General features: G+C 28.6%; 2 protein-coding genes across 7 annotated transcripts in view; one reads left to right on the top strand and one right to left on the bottom strand.

Annotated features, from left to right (window-relative positions):
• Positions 1 to 3,459, bottom strand: part of LOC106687834 (centrobin) — a 20,372-nt gene extending 16,913 nt beyond the window's left edge. For 2 of the 3 annotated variants that reach the window (XR_001344237.2, XM_014431968.2), the window contains exons 1-4: positions 3,309 to 3,459; positions 1,951 to 3,182; positions 1,763 to 1,871; positions 1,256 to 1,489 (exon numbers count right to left, since the gene is read on the bottom strand). Coding sequence is in view for 2 of the 3 variants with exons in the window: in XM_014431968.2 (XP_014287454.1) it covers positions 1,256 to 1,489; positions 1,763 to 1,871; positions 1,951 to 3,152 (1,545 nt within the window). In the remaining variant the exon portion in view is untranslated. The remainder of the gene's footprint in view (positions 1 to 1,255; positions 1,490 to 1,762; positions 1,872 to 1,950; positions 3,183 to 3,308) is intronic. The other variant, XM_014431976.2, reaches the window with a different exon arrangement.
• Positions 3,460 to 3,494: 35 nt separating this feature from the next.
• Positions 3,495 to 12,484, top strand: part of LOC106687845 (motile sperm domain-containing protein 1) — a 15,623-nt gene continuing 6,633 nt past the window's right edge. Inside the window, exons 1-6 of one of the 4 annotated variants that reach the window (XM_014431999.3) lie at positions 3,495 to 3,639; positions 4,335 to 4,493; positions 7,371 to 7,534; positions 7,627 to 7,774; positions 9,430 to 9,576; positions 11,219 to 11,252. In XM_014431999.3, the coding sequence (XP_014287485.1) occupies positions 4,355 to 4,493; positions 7,371 to 7,534; positions 7,627 to 7,774; positions 9,430 to 9,576; positions 11,219 to 11,250 (630 nt within the window). In that variant the 5' untranslated portion in view covers positions 3,495 to 3,639; positions 4,335 to 4,354 and the 3' untranslated portion in view covers positions 11,251 to 11,252. Of the gene's footprint in view, positions 3,733 to 3,834; positions 3,979 to 4,334; positions 4,494 to 7,370; positions 7,535 to 7,626; positions 7,775 to 9,429; positions 9,577 to 11,218; positions 11,253 to 12,484 lie in introns of those variants that run through there. The other 3 variants (XM_014431991.3, XM_014432016.3, XM_014432008.3) reach the window with 3 other exon arrangements.

The raw sequence follows: 12,484 nt of genomic DNA, 5'->3' as shown, positions 1-12,484 counted from the left end.
GAAATAAAATATAGACATAGGTAATTGAAAAAGTGGGTACAATAACTTAATTAAGCAAATGAAATAAAATTAAAGTTATATAATGTAAAGAAGTATGAACATATTAGTTATTATTAATTTAAAATTTAAATATGGAAAGAAAATGAAAATTGAGAGGAAGAAAATATATGTAACAATAATAGATGATAAAGAGGCCTCTTATCATCCACGGTCAACTATCTCTCATAATTGTAAATAGTAAACATTTTTTTTTAAACTCATAATACGCTATAAATCCGTAAACTTATCAAAATTATTACTTCAGGTTTTAAAAACTGACAGATTTGTAATATTTGACAATAAAAACAGAACAAGTTCAAATACCAGAAAATTTTAACTTATTTGAATGCTAAAGATTAAAAAAAAAATCTACTGGCAATATTTAATCATATAACAGGCAAAATACATTAAGTTCAAGTCACTGAATTTTATAGTCATATAAAAAATCTACAGAATAAATCTAGGTTATGAATATTCTCTGAAATTATATGCAATAAAATGGTTGTAATCACAGCGCCTGTTATAAGACAATACAAAGACATAATTTTTATACGATTCTGATTATTTTCATTGTATTCATAATTTTTTTTCTATTCTTAGGAGTAGTGGTAAAGCCCTTCAAAAGAATTCATCCATCGCTTTCCAACTGGTAAGCATCTTTGCAAGAGCCATAAACAATTATAAGAAAAATATAATTTTTATAACTCAAACAAAAACTTTTGCATTTGTATAATAAATAAACAAAGTGCACATTTTTATACAGCTCAAATGTATTTTACAGAAAAATGTTTTGTCTGAGGAAAAAAAAAATAATGCAATGTAAATTTTTCTTATTGAGTAAGAGTGTAATTATTTGACACTTTGATGCCACTTGATGATGCTTTATGTTTTAAAGAATAATTTTGATGTGTAGATTTTACACTAAAATTTAAATAAAACTTATTTAATGCATTAAGACTTTTGTCACAATGATAAAAGTCTATTTTTGGAAATAGAGTTATTTAATTTAATCGGTCCTATCAATTTTCATTAATGGGAGTTAAATGCATGCTTTCCATTGTTCCAAGAGCTAGGGTTGAATTCATAACAAAATTCAAAATAAAGTATAAAGTTTTACTTGAGCTTAATAAAATCAATACTTTTTAGATCAGAATTTTTAGAGATTTTTTTAGTGAATCCATTATTTACCTATCACATCCTTTTGAATCATATTTACCTTACTCATTTCTTCGTGAGCATGTTTTATCCCAGCTCTTTCTTTGATAACTACTTGTGACATTGCGTGCCTGTCAGCTTCTATATCCCTCCAGTGGTTCACCATCTGCTTCCAAGCTTCAGTTATTTGAGCTATCGCTTTATCTTTCCCTTCATCAACCTTAACTGCTACGGCTAATTTTTCTTGTTCTTCAAGAACCCTTCGCTGCAATTCTTGTATAGTATTTTCAAGGTGCTGAAATCAATATAACACACTAGAAATTTTTTTTAAAATAAATAAGAAAAATCCTAGTCATTATTATAACAGAGCAATTATAAAAGCAAATTAACTTCTTTTACCTAATTGGTTGTTGTGTTCACTACTGTCAACTTGAAAAATCGGCATACTAAATGATTTTGGATAGGTAGTGCAATAATGTTACTAGTTCAGCACCAAAATTCTTTATATTAATGTTTACATTAGTGTGAGTATATAAAAAACTTGTAATGAAATTTCTCACAAACTTACGATACGTCTTAGTTTTTCTTCTTCCAGTTTCTGACGTAATTTTTTTGAGTCTTCATCAGATGAATCCCTTTCACTTCTCCATAACTCTGCTAAACTTAACAAATTGTTCCTGTAAAATGAATGCTAAGTTCAATAAAATTTATTAGTAAAAATGAGAAAATATAATTTGAATACTGAGATTATCTTACCTGTTATACTGATGTTTTAGAAGTTTCTCTTTTTGTATTTTACTCTCAGCTATTTTTCTAGGGGAGGAGAGATGAGGTCCATCCCCTGCTCCAAAATGAGAAAAATGGTTTCTCCTTTGAATATCCTGGTCATGGGTTGTTGAGGATGAAGCCCCAGATGTTGTTTTTCTACCTCCGTAACTTTCTGGTTGACCAAATAATCGTCTTCTTGGAGATGGAAATCGTCGCCTGTTTTCTAAATTTGATGAGGCTCTAAAAGGATCCTTTTTGATAGGTTCGGGAACATCATTATTTTTTCTGGCATCCTCACTATCACTATTATGGCTGCTACCGACAAGATAAACATCCCTTTTTCCTGCAAGGTCTTCCAAACTTTTCGGCCTATCTACTTCACCACTACTTTTCAAAGGGGAAGAGTGGGGTTCATAGGAACCATTCCTTCGATCAGGTACCAAATTGTTATCACCTAAAGGAAAACTCCTTCTATGCCCAACATTACTAAAAGACTTCTGATTAAGAAAACCATACTCTGCTTCTCGCATTTTAAGTTTATTCTCAATCTCTTGATGTGTAGCTTCCATTTCTCTCAACAATTTGTCCACTGCAGGTAGATCCAACCTATCATCAGGAGATGTTCTCCTTATAATACTATCAGCTACAGATTCAGTTGGTTTACCCATCATTAATTTGTTCCTATCAATACTATACAAATCTGATTCCATATTAGATCTACTAGAACTTACATTACTCAAATATGTATCGATTTCTTTTAAAAGAGATTCTTTATACTTAGGAGGATCTTTTGCATATAACGCAGTCAAGTCATTAGAGCTCTCAGTATTGGAACAAAGTCCACTGGTATTTAACATAAGAGTGGGAGTTCTTAAGTGGTCATCAGAAGGAGATGTGATCAAGTTAACTTGAGTAGTTTCCACATCATCACTAGCAACTGATTGCATAGACTGTTCTAAACTTGTTTCGAGGTCATTCAGGACCATCGGAGAAATACTTCGATAATCTTTAAAGGAGCGAGGACTGCTGACACTTTCTATAATACTTACTCGGGTTTCCAATTCACTTAAATGGCTTATAAGGTTATCAACAATCTCCACAGAAGCCAAAGGATCGACTCCTGTATTGTCTTCGATGAAAATACTTGGTCTTGCTAGAAGGAGGACATCTGTATCGTCTGAATCACTCATTCCTCATACCAATTCTTCCAAGAAGTAAACCTTTAAATATTATACTTTGTATTAGGGGTGAAAATTATTTTTAAAAAGTATAAACATACATAGTCCTTTCATATTAAAATATTTAATAAAATTAAAAAAAAAAATCTCCAAAACAAAAACGCATACCTCTTGGAAGTTTATGTTTTTTCAAAATTATCATGGCCCGCGAATAATTAAAAAATATATTGTAACCGAAGACAGTAAATTCTTGTAATCAAAATATAACAGTTAATAGAAGGAAACAAACAGTCCCGCCTCCGCGACCCGATTGGTGGAAAATGCGACCAATCAGGTGGCGAGTAAATACTAATAAAGAACAGCTGTTCTCCCTACAAATCACAAATGACGTTTTGGGCATTTATTTGGAGTGCGTATTTATTTGCTGTAGAATTTTGAATTTCTAATTTAAAGTTTCCATCATTCGTTCAAGTTTCCGAATGACAGACGTTTCTTTGTTGTGAGTACCATCTATTATTTAATAGGAGCGTTGTTAGTTACTGATAATATAACAATTTAGAATTATTTTTGACCTCAAGTCTTTGTGTTTATGGTAAGCACATTAATGATTCTTATTGTTGTTTGTCATTCACAACGTCAACGTTTCACGTTGACTACTTTTTTCTCTTATTACGCATTATTTATCATTAGTAATATAATATTTAACATTCTTTGATTTTTAAACTATTAAAAAACTAATTTTTTTTTTTAGTATTTAAAATTTGAGTATTTACAGTTTCAGAACCCCATGCTTCTTTAAACAAATAACATATTGCAGTATTATAGGAATTGACTACTTGTATGTAATATCAAACTATAATTACTTTGAAATATAATTTTTATTTGTTGTGATCATGAGTTTAAATTTGCTTTTAGTACATTAATTATTTGTTAAGTTCAATGTTTTGTCTGTTGACAAATAACCTTTAAATGTAAATTTTTTTTTTTGTTTATAACAAAGAAGTTTTTATTGCTACACTTTGTTATTTATATACTGATTCTTCTGTTTACTCTAAGTGTTATTTACATTGTTTTCTCTTGTTTGTCTCAATGATTGAGTATAGATTATGAATTATCTTTTAATTATTTTTTCCAGTTGAAAATTATGAATTTTCACAACAGTATAAATATTATTTTGATTTTGTTTTCTTTCAGAATGACCCCTTATTTATGGGATGCAGCCAGTCCCTTCTGCAGCCATATCTCCCGTATTTGTTTTTCCAAATGCGGTAAATTTTTTTCTGGGCGACCAGAAAACTCACAAGCAAGTCTTGACGATCTATAATGTCTATGATACTCCTGTACGGTTTAGAGGTATGTGCTTAAAAATAAGGTAGTAAAGTTAATAATTTTGATGTTAAACCACATTTTTTGTATATATCTATTTACTATGTAATCTTAAATAAGGAATGGTTTCACTTACTAAATGGTATTGAAATATTAATTATCATAACATAGACATGGCAATATACATAAGTTTTTAAATTAGTAGTTTCAATGTTTTAGTATTTTTTCCTTGTAGTTTATTTTTAAAACGTGATCAGAATATACTATGCAATTTGGTTTATTATATAAAATGTACTTTTTTTTTTTTTTTTTTAGTTAAACCATTAATTAAACCCTTATTTTTGTTTCCATAAAATTTTAATAGCCTTTGATTCATTATTTTAAATAATTTAATAATGACTCACTAATTTATTTTGCCTCTTTTATTTACACAACTACCCGATTACAATTATTGTACCTCTTTATTTTTCTATTGCAAAATTCTCTTTATTAATACTGAGAGTTATTTTCACACATCACAAACAGAAAAACTTTTCTGAATCCTGAAAATTAACAAATTTTATTTATGTTCAAAGTTCAAACTAACACAAAAAAAAAAAAAAAAATGCTTTGAAACTATTAATTAAGGAAACAAAAAGAGTTTTGTTTAGTATTTAACAGATTCAATTTTAAATAGGACCTCTTATAATCAATACTTTAATTCTGCTTGATTATAAATAAACTAATAACCATAATTAGATATAGTTAGCTTTATAAATTTGGATAATTACTTAAAATTTGAGGTGTTTAAAGACAATAATTAAATGAATGTGGACAAATAATAACACTCAAAAAAGCTGGGAAAACAATTTATTAGACATTTGTGTTTCAACACAAGTTACAGGTCTTCATTAAGGCTAAATTGGCTAAATTCAAACATTGTAAATTATGGTATGAGTAGATAATATTTTTATATAACTACATGATATATATATATATAGTTGACCGTTAAACTTAAATATAAGAAAATGGTCAGGGTTGCTGTCCGACGTTTCGCCCCACTTTGCAGGGCTGTTCAAAGCGAAAGGTTCAACAGAAGGTGACAATCGATTGTCATTAATGATTGTCACCTTCTGTTTAACCTTTCGCTTTGAACAGCCCTGATGAATCTCTGCAAAGTGGGATGAAACGTCGGACAGTAAATAGTTATAAACTATTTGTTATTTTTTTGACCCTGACCCATTTTTCTTATACATAATAAAAATGTACAGATTAAATTACAAGAATATTAATGCTAAAATGAACAGAATAACTACAAATTCAATTTATTGAAAGTTTTCTATAAACTAAAAATTCTATTCAAGGAATTGCATGGAGGGAGTGTGGTAAGGATAACAGCCATATATGCCATTTAGATATGTTTGGATGGCATTTAAGCAATAGGAAAAATGTGTTACTATAACTATTTAAATGGCATCTGTGACCAGGGTCCCCACCATGACCTTCTTGATACTACCTCCAATTTTGTTTTCAATTCATTGTGAACCCCCATTAGAACTCAGTTTAGCATCTTTTATTATGTATTTATCTATTTCCTTGCATTTATCTATCTCCTTGATTCATTTTTTATTGTACCGTGCATATATTATAGTTTTTTTCCTCAAAAAATTGTTCTATACTTATACTATATTTTTCCTCTCAAAAAATATACAACTGTCATCTATACCATACTTATACAATAACTCTCAAAAAATTATTCAATTGTACCATACTTATACAATATTTTTTTCCTCTCAAAAATTGTACAATTGTCTATTGTAAAAGCTTATTCAATATTTATTCCTCTAAAAAATTTTACAATTGTCAATTTTACCACACTTATACATTATTTTTGAATAAGTATTACTCTAATGGTGCATTTTCATTCCTATTATTTATTATTGTATTTTATTCTGTTAATTTCAACTTCAATAACAAACAACAACTTCATCGTTCATTGTTTTTTTAGTGGGGTTCATTTTTAATTATTAAATATCATTCAAATTTTATTTTTTATTTGAAGCATTTCTTGGATTATTCCATAGACTGTAGTTACTTTTTGGCACTAGTTTTTGGATAGTCTAAAGGGTGACCCCATTATAGAAAAAACCCTGTATGAGGTAATATCTTTGGAACAAATCCATTTACGAATAAAACCAAAAACACTGTTTTTTGTGTGTTTTTTTTCTTGTTGCTTTTATATCTTATTTTTGATTTCAAGTAAACATGTTGATTGTCAATTTTTTTTCTTTTCTAGCCATGTTTTTCCTATTTCAATTTAGACCATGTTTAATTATAAATGAATATGTATATAGTATAAAACAATTATACCAAATTTTAGTTTTTAAAAAATAAAAATTTTAATTTTGTTACATAAAATTGATAATAAAAAGTGTAATTAATATTCAATACTCTAGTCATTTACTTCAGCTATTTTTAATATAATTTTCTTTATTTAATCTTTTAGTACTACCATACTTGACAATATTTATATCTTGTCTATTTAGCCCTGAAAAAGACCTGCAATGTGAGTCGAAACGTTGGTGTCCAATAAATATATATATATTTTTTTTTGGCTATTTTTGAGTACTCATGTTTAACCACAACTAGATCACCTTCCTTCAAAAATTAAGGTTTTGTGTTAATTTTGACCAAACGTTTTATATTTCATTGAATATAACAGCTATTTTGTAAAAGTTAAGTTCCAAAAATTTATGCAGGAATTTCCTTACTAAAAATGACCAAGGATTCATTCTATTTCTTTAGATGCTCACCTCACACATAGTAGAAATTAAAAATTAAAGATTCATATTTAATTTTTATTACATCATTTAACAATTTGATTACCTTGTTTGATAAATAACAAAATGTATTTTTTTATTCAAGTTCTCAGCACTGCACCTGATAAGTATAATGTCGTCGAATCAGAGGGTTTCATAAAAGCGCACTGTTCATTGGACATAGTTGTGCGGCATAAAGATGTTAGACCTGCCAATTGCAATGTCACTGACAAATTCAGGGTCGAGCTGTTGGAGTATTCCACTAAAAAGGTTTTAAAAATTATTTTATGTTTTTTTTTATTTAGTTGGTAACCAATACTGTTATTTTATTATATGTATATATATATATTTTTTTTTTTAAGGTCCTGGGTAAAAGGGACGTACCAGCAACATTAAATTCAGGAATTCCTGATAGAGATAATGGGAATCTTGACGAGAGTAGGGGTTCTGAAAAGTACTCCTTTGAATCGCGACCATTGTCCAGGGAGAGTACTTCTCGTGAAAGCTCTGGTAACATTGTTTTGTTGTAATGTACTGATTATCATGTTACTATCATTACCATGATTGCGATAACTTTTATGATGTTTATAGTACTTATAAATTATAATAGTACAATAAAAATTATAACTGATTCAATTATTTTCTATTAGTATATTGCAGAACTGTATAGGTATCAAACAAGAAGTGGTTATGTGAAAATTGTAATTGATCAACAATCAATTTGCAATTTCTGATTATCATTCATAATAGCATTGACTTTTTTAATTTTATATTTCTGTAGCTTGGTAAAAGAAGAGCCAATGTTTATTTTATTCATTCTGAGAAAAAGCTGTTTCAGCGCACGTTGATTGCTTTTTAATTTTATTGTAGATTTGTCTTCTAAGTTTGAGACTTGGGAAAAGAAATCTAGTGAGATTAGGATGTAGATCTTAATTTTATTTATTGGTCCCTTGTTGTCAAATTAATGAATAGCATAAACACAAAATTGGTATATTTGGACATTGGTCCTTCTTTTACATATGTACAAATTTAATAGCAGAATTTTAATATATAAAATGTGCCCATGCATAGTTTTTAACGATATATTGTTGTGATATTTTACATCTCTTGTAAAATAAAATCCTATTTGATATACTGGAAATATTTTCTGATTAAATTTCTCAGGCATCCCTTTCGTTGCAGATTTGGCCTGAATAGATATGCATCTTTTCATTCCAAATTTCTTACCCATTCTAACACATTAGTTCTTAATCTCTCATCCTTAAGAATCCCTGATAATCCTCTGTGGCGTCTGAAAAGAAGATGGCCAGGGATCTTCTAATTTACATTAATGTTAGAAGTACCACCATTGGGTGGTTCCTTCCCAAGATTTTCAAGTATTTGAAACATTACTCATATTTACTTTTTTTTTTACAGTTGTAAACTACAATAAAAAAAAAATTCAGGGACAAAATTTAAATTGTAATAGTTGTTGAAAAAAAAATTGATCGGCTTAGGGCACGAATATGACAAGCCACATGATAAAAATTGTTGAATAGAATAGTTTCAGAACATTTAAAAATTCTTATTTAATGGTTAATTACAATCATATTCCCTAATATTGCAGTTAATTAGGTTGTAGTTCTGGTCTTTAACATATTAACCCTTTGAATAACTTGATATAGAAACAAAGGACTATTTTGCAAAAGATTTTAATTGTTTTCAAAATGGTGGCTTGTCACATTTTTGTTGTTCAAAGCCATTCAATTGTTTAGTTCTATTTTCAGTTTTCTCTGTTTGGTAATTACAGATTTAATCATTATAAATGAAATTTTATTGTATTAAACTTAAATAGTTTTTAATATTAACCCAAAACACGACAGATGGGTCTGCCTGATCTTGATTTCAGTGATATTATTTTGTCTACTTTTTATATTATATCATAATTTCAATATATTTGCATTTATTAATGTAATTATTAATTTATTCATACACAATCTTTAAGAAAAAATAAAATAAATAAATTAGTTGACAATACCAAAATGTAAGACAGATAAATGTTGCTATAGATCCTTCAAACTCATGTGTCATGCACTGTGGTTTAACCATTATTGTTGTGGGGTCTAGCCATTAAAGAGTTTTTGATTTACTCATTATTTTATTTTATTATTATTTTTTTTTTTTAGGAAGAACAAGAAGTGGGCCAAATTCATTTATTATATTAGTTGGTTTAACATGCATCGCCGGCCTTTTGATGCCAAATGAAGGAGAATGTAGTGCGATTCCATTACAGCTTTCATGTCACATAAAGCTGGTTCTCGCTTTTGTGCTCGGTAATATGACATTTTATTTCATGTGATTTATTTTAGGAAGTTTTTATTTTAAAAAACCTTCCCAATTTCGACTTTTTTATACAATTTTTTTTTCGATTAGAAGGTTGATCATTACTTTCTATGTAAGTTTTTTTTTTTTTTTTAATTGTGAAATCCTTCCTACATTTTCTCATTACTGCATATTTTCCTTTCATCTATATTTCGGGGATCTTATCCCTCTTGCAGGATAATATGTCGGAAATTTAACCATTCTATAAACTGTACATTGCATATATTTTTTTATAAAATGCTCAACATTTATTTTAATTTTTGCCATATAAAATATTTTGTCATAATTTAGTTCATAAATTTCTTTATTTTTACCATCATATTGTACAAGTGTCCCTAACTTGATCAGTTCAACGTTTCACACTTGTTTGTCCATTTTCAACACAATCTATTTTCATATTTTCTTATATTTGGTACTCCTCTATTTATATTTCTGTTTTCCTTTTATATCATTCATCATAAGCTTACTAGTTAATTTTTTTTTTCTGTATGAAATTGTTATCATTCATTTACAAAAAATACGATTATATGTATATGCATGATTCCAAAATTTAATTTCATCATGTAAATAAATCATTGTATAATTAATATTTTTTTTAATAAATAATTTAATTTCTATCCATTTTAGTCTCAACACATTTTATTTTTCTTCTAAGTCCGATGTTTCGGCTCAACTCCATGCAAGCTAATCTGCCCAGGTCAAAACAACAATTTCTAATTAGTCAATATTCACATTAAAACCAAAATTAAAATCATTTATCACAGTCACTATTTGTTGAAACTTTATCACAACAAAGATGACTATGATAAATGATTTTAATTTTGGTTTTAATGCGAATATTGACTAATTAGAAATTGTTGTTTTCACCTGAGCAGAGTAGCCTGCATGGAGTTGAGTTTTTAAGTCATATAGTTCTAAAATTGTATTAAGTAGATAGTCCCTGAGGATGGCCGGATTGGCCGAAACATCGGCCTTATAAGAAAAATAAAATGTGTTGAGACTAAAATGGATAGAAATTAAATTATTTATTTAAAAAAATTAACCAGTCTCAATAAAGTGTTTAAGATTATAAATTAAATAATTAATATTATTAACCACGTCATGAGACAAGCTTGTATTTCCTACGTACATCGCACGAGGCCTTGGACCAATAATAATAAATTAATCTGTGTTGTGCCAATAATAATAAATAAATCATCTAAAGTACTTGGGTCTTCAATATGAATAGCACACATAACACAAGTGACAATAGTGACTCTTGAAGAGTCCCTTTTGATATATTGTTTAAACAAATTTTATTATTTGATTTGATTTAAAGTTCCCTCTCTCAGGAATAGTTTATGATTAAAGAATTTGCTTTTCGGACTTTAATTTTTTTTTTTAATTTTAATTTTGGAGAATTATAGGTGATCAGCTGTTATCGAACACCCCCTCTATGTCTATGCTTAAACCCAAAGAATTGTAAAAAGTTTGCGTTGAAATTATATTAAGTTAATTTTGGGGGGGAGGGGTCATATTTTTCAAATAAATTTTGGATATATTTTTATAAACTTAAATTAATATTTTTTTCTTGCCTTTTTTCTTATTTTTTAGGTGCGGTGACTAGGCCCATATTCCTGGATTAAGTGTTTGTATTTTATCATTAAATTTTTTATTGGTACTTGTCTATTTATGTTTCTTCTATCCTTTTTATTGCATCTATCATGAGATAACCAGTTTACTTGTCCCTTTTTGTTTTTATGAAATTGTTATCGTTGGATTTTTTACAAAAAATATAAGTATGGGTATATGTAATTGATGACACTGGGGCAAAGAATAGTTGTTTTTGTATCTCGAAGGCCCTGTGTGGTTTTATTCATATTGTAAGATTATTAATGAGGTGTTTATAGTTGATTGCGGGGGTAATTGTAGCAGCGTGGTAATGTGTCTATATACCAACCCAAAGGTTTGATTCCCTGGCCATATCCAAGATTTTTTCCAGCATATAATTATACAGTACTCACTCACAGCCTCTCCCCTGGGCATTTGTGAGGCCTAATAGGCCTATGGGTGGCATTCACAAAAATAGGCGTGGGAGTGATGAACCCACTCTATGAAAACGTCAAGAAACGCGCGATGTATTTCCTTAGTACATCGCACGAGGTCTTGGACCTCCACGGTCCAATAATAATAATCTTAACACTTTCTTGATACTGGTTAATATTATTTAAATAAATTAAATTTTATCCATTTTAGTCTGAAAACATATTTATTCACTTATTCAAGTCTTCCACCATCCTCAAGGACAATCGTAATACAATTTTTTAATTAAATCATTTAAAAACACTTCATGCAGGCTATTCTGCCCAGGTCAATCCAATAAATTACCGTAATTAGTCAATTTTCGCATCAAATTTTAAAATTATTTATCACAGTCACCTTCTTTGTTGTGATAAATTTTAATAAAGAAGGTGACTGTAATAAATAATTTTAATTTTTAATTTAATGTGAAACCTGATTAATTAGGGTAATTTATTGGATTGGCCAGGGCAGAATAGCCTCCATGAAGTGTGTTTTAAATGATTTAGTTCTAAAATTGTATTAAAATTGTCCCTGAGGATGGCTGAATTGGACGAAACATTGGACTTTTAAAGTGAATAAATATATTTTGTGACTAAAATAGATACAATTTTATTTAAACAATGATAGATTAATGATTTATTCTAATGATTGTTTGAGAGTGGTTTATTTTATTATTAACACACACAATTTTGATCCAAATATACTCTCAACATTTATTTTCAGAAATTCTCCAACGTTTCGGCCCTCAGGCCGTTTTCAAGGAGACAACATTAAATATTGATGTCATATTCTTTAAAA

This window comes from Halyomorpha halys, unplaced genomic scaffold, assembly GCF_000696795.3.
Source record: "Halyomorpha halys isolate HHAL.00 unplaced genomic scaffold, Hhal_1.1 Scaffold40.1, whole genome shotgun sequence".
Classification (NCBI taxonomy): Eukaryota; Metazoa; Arthropoda; class Insecta; order Hemiptera; family Pentatomidae; genus Halyomorpha; species Halyomorpha halys.
This window is presented reverse-complemented; position numbering and strand designations above follow the sequence as displayed.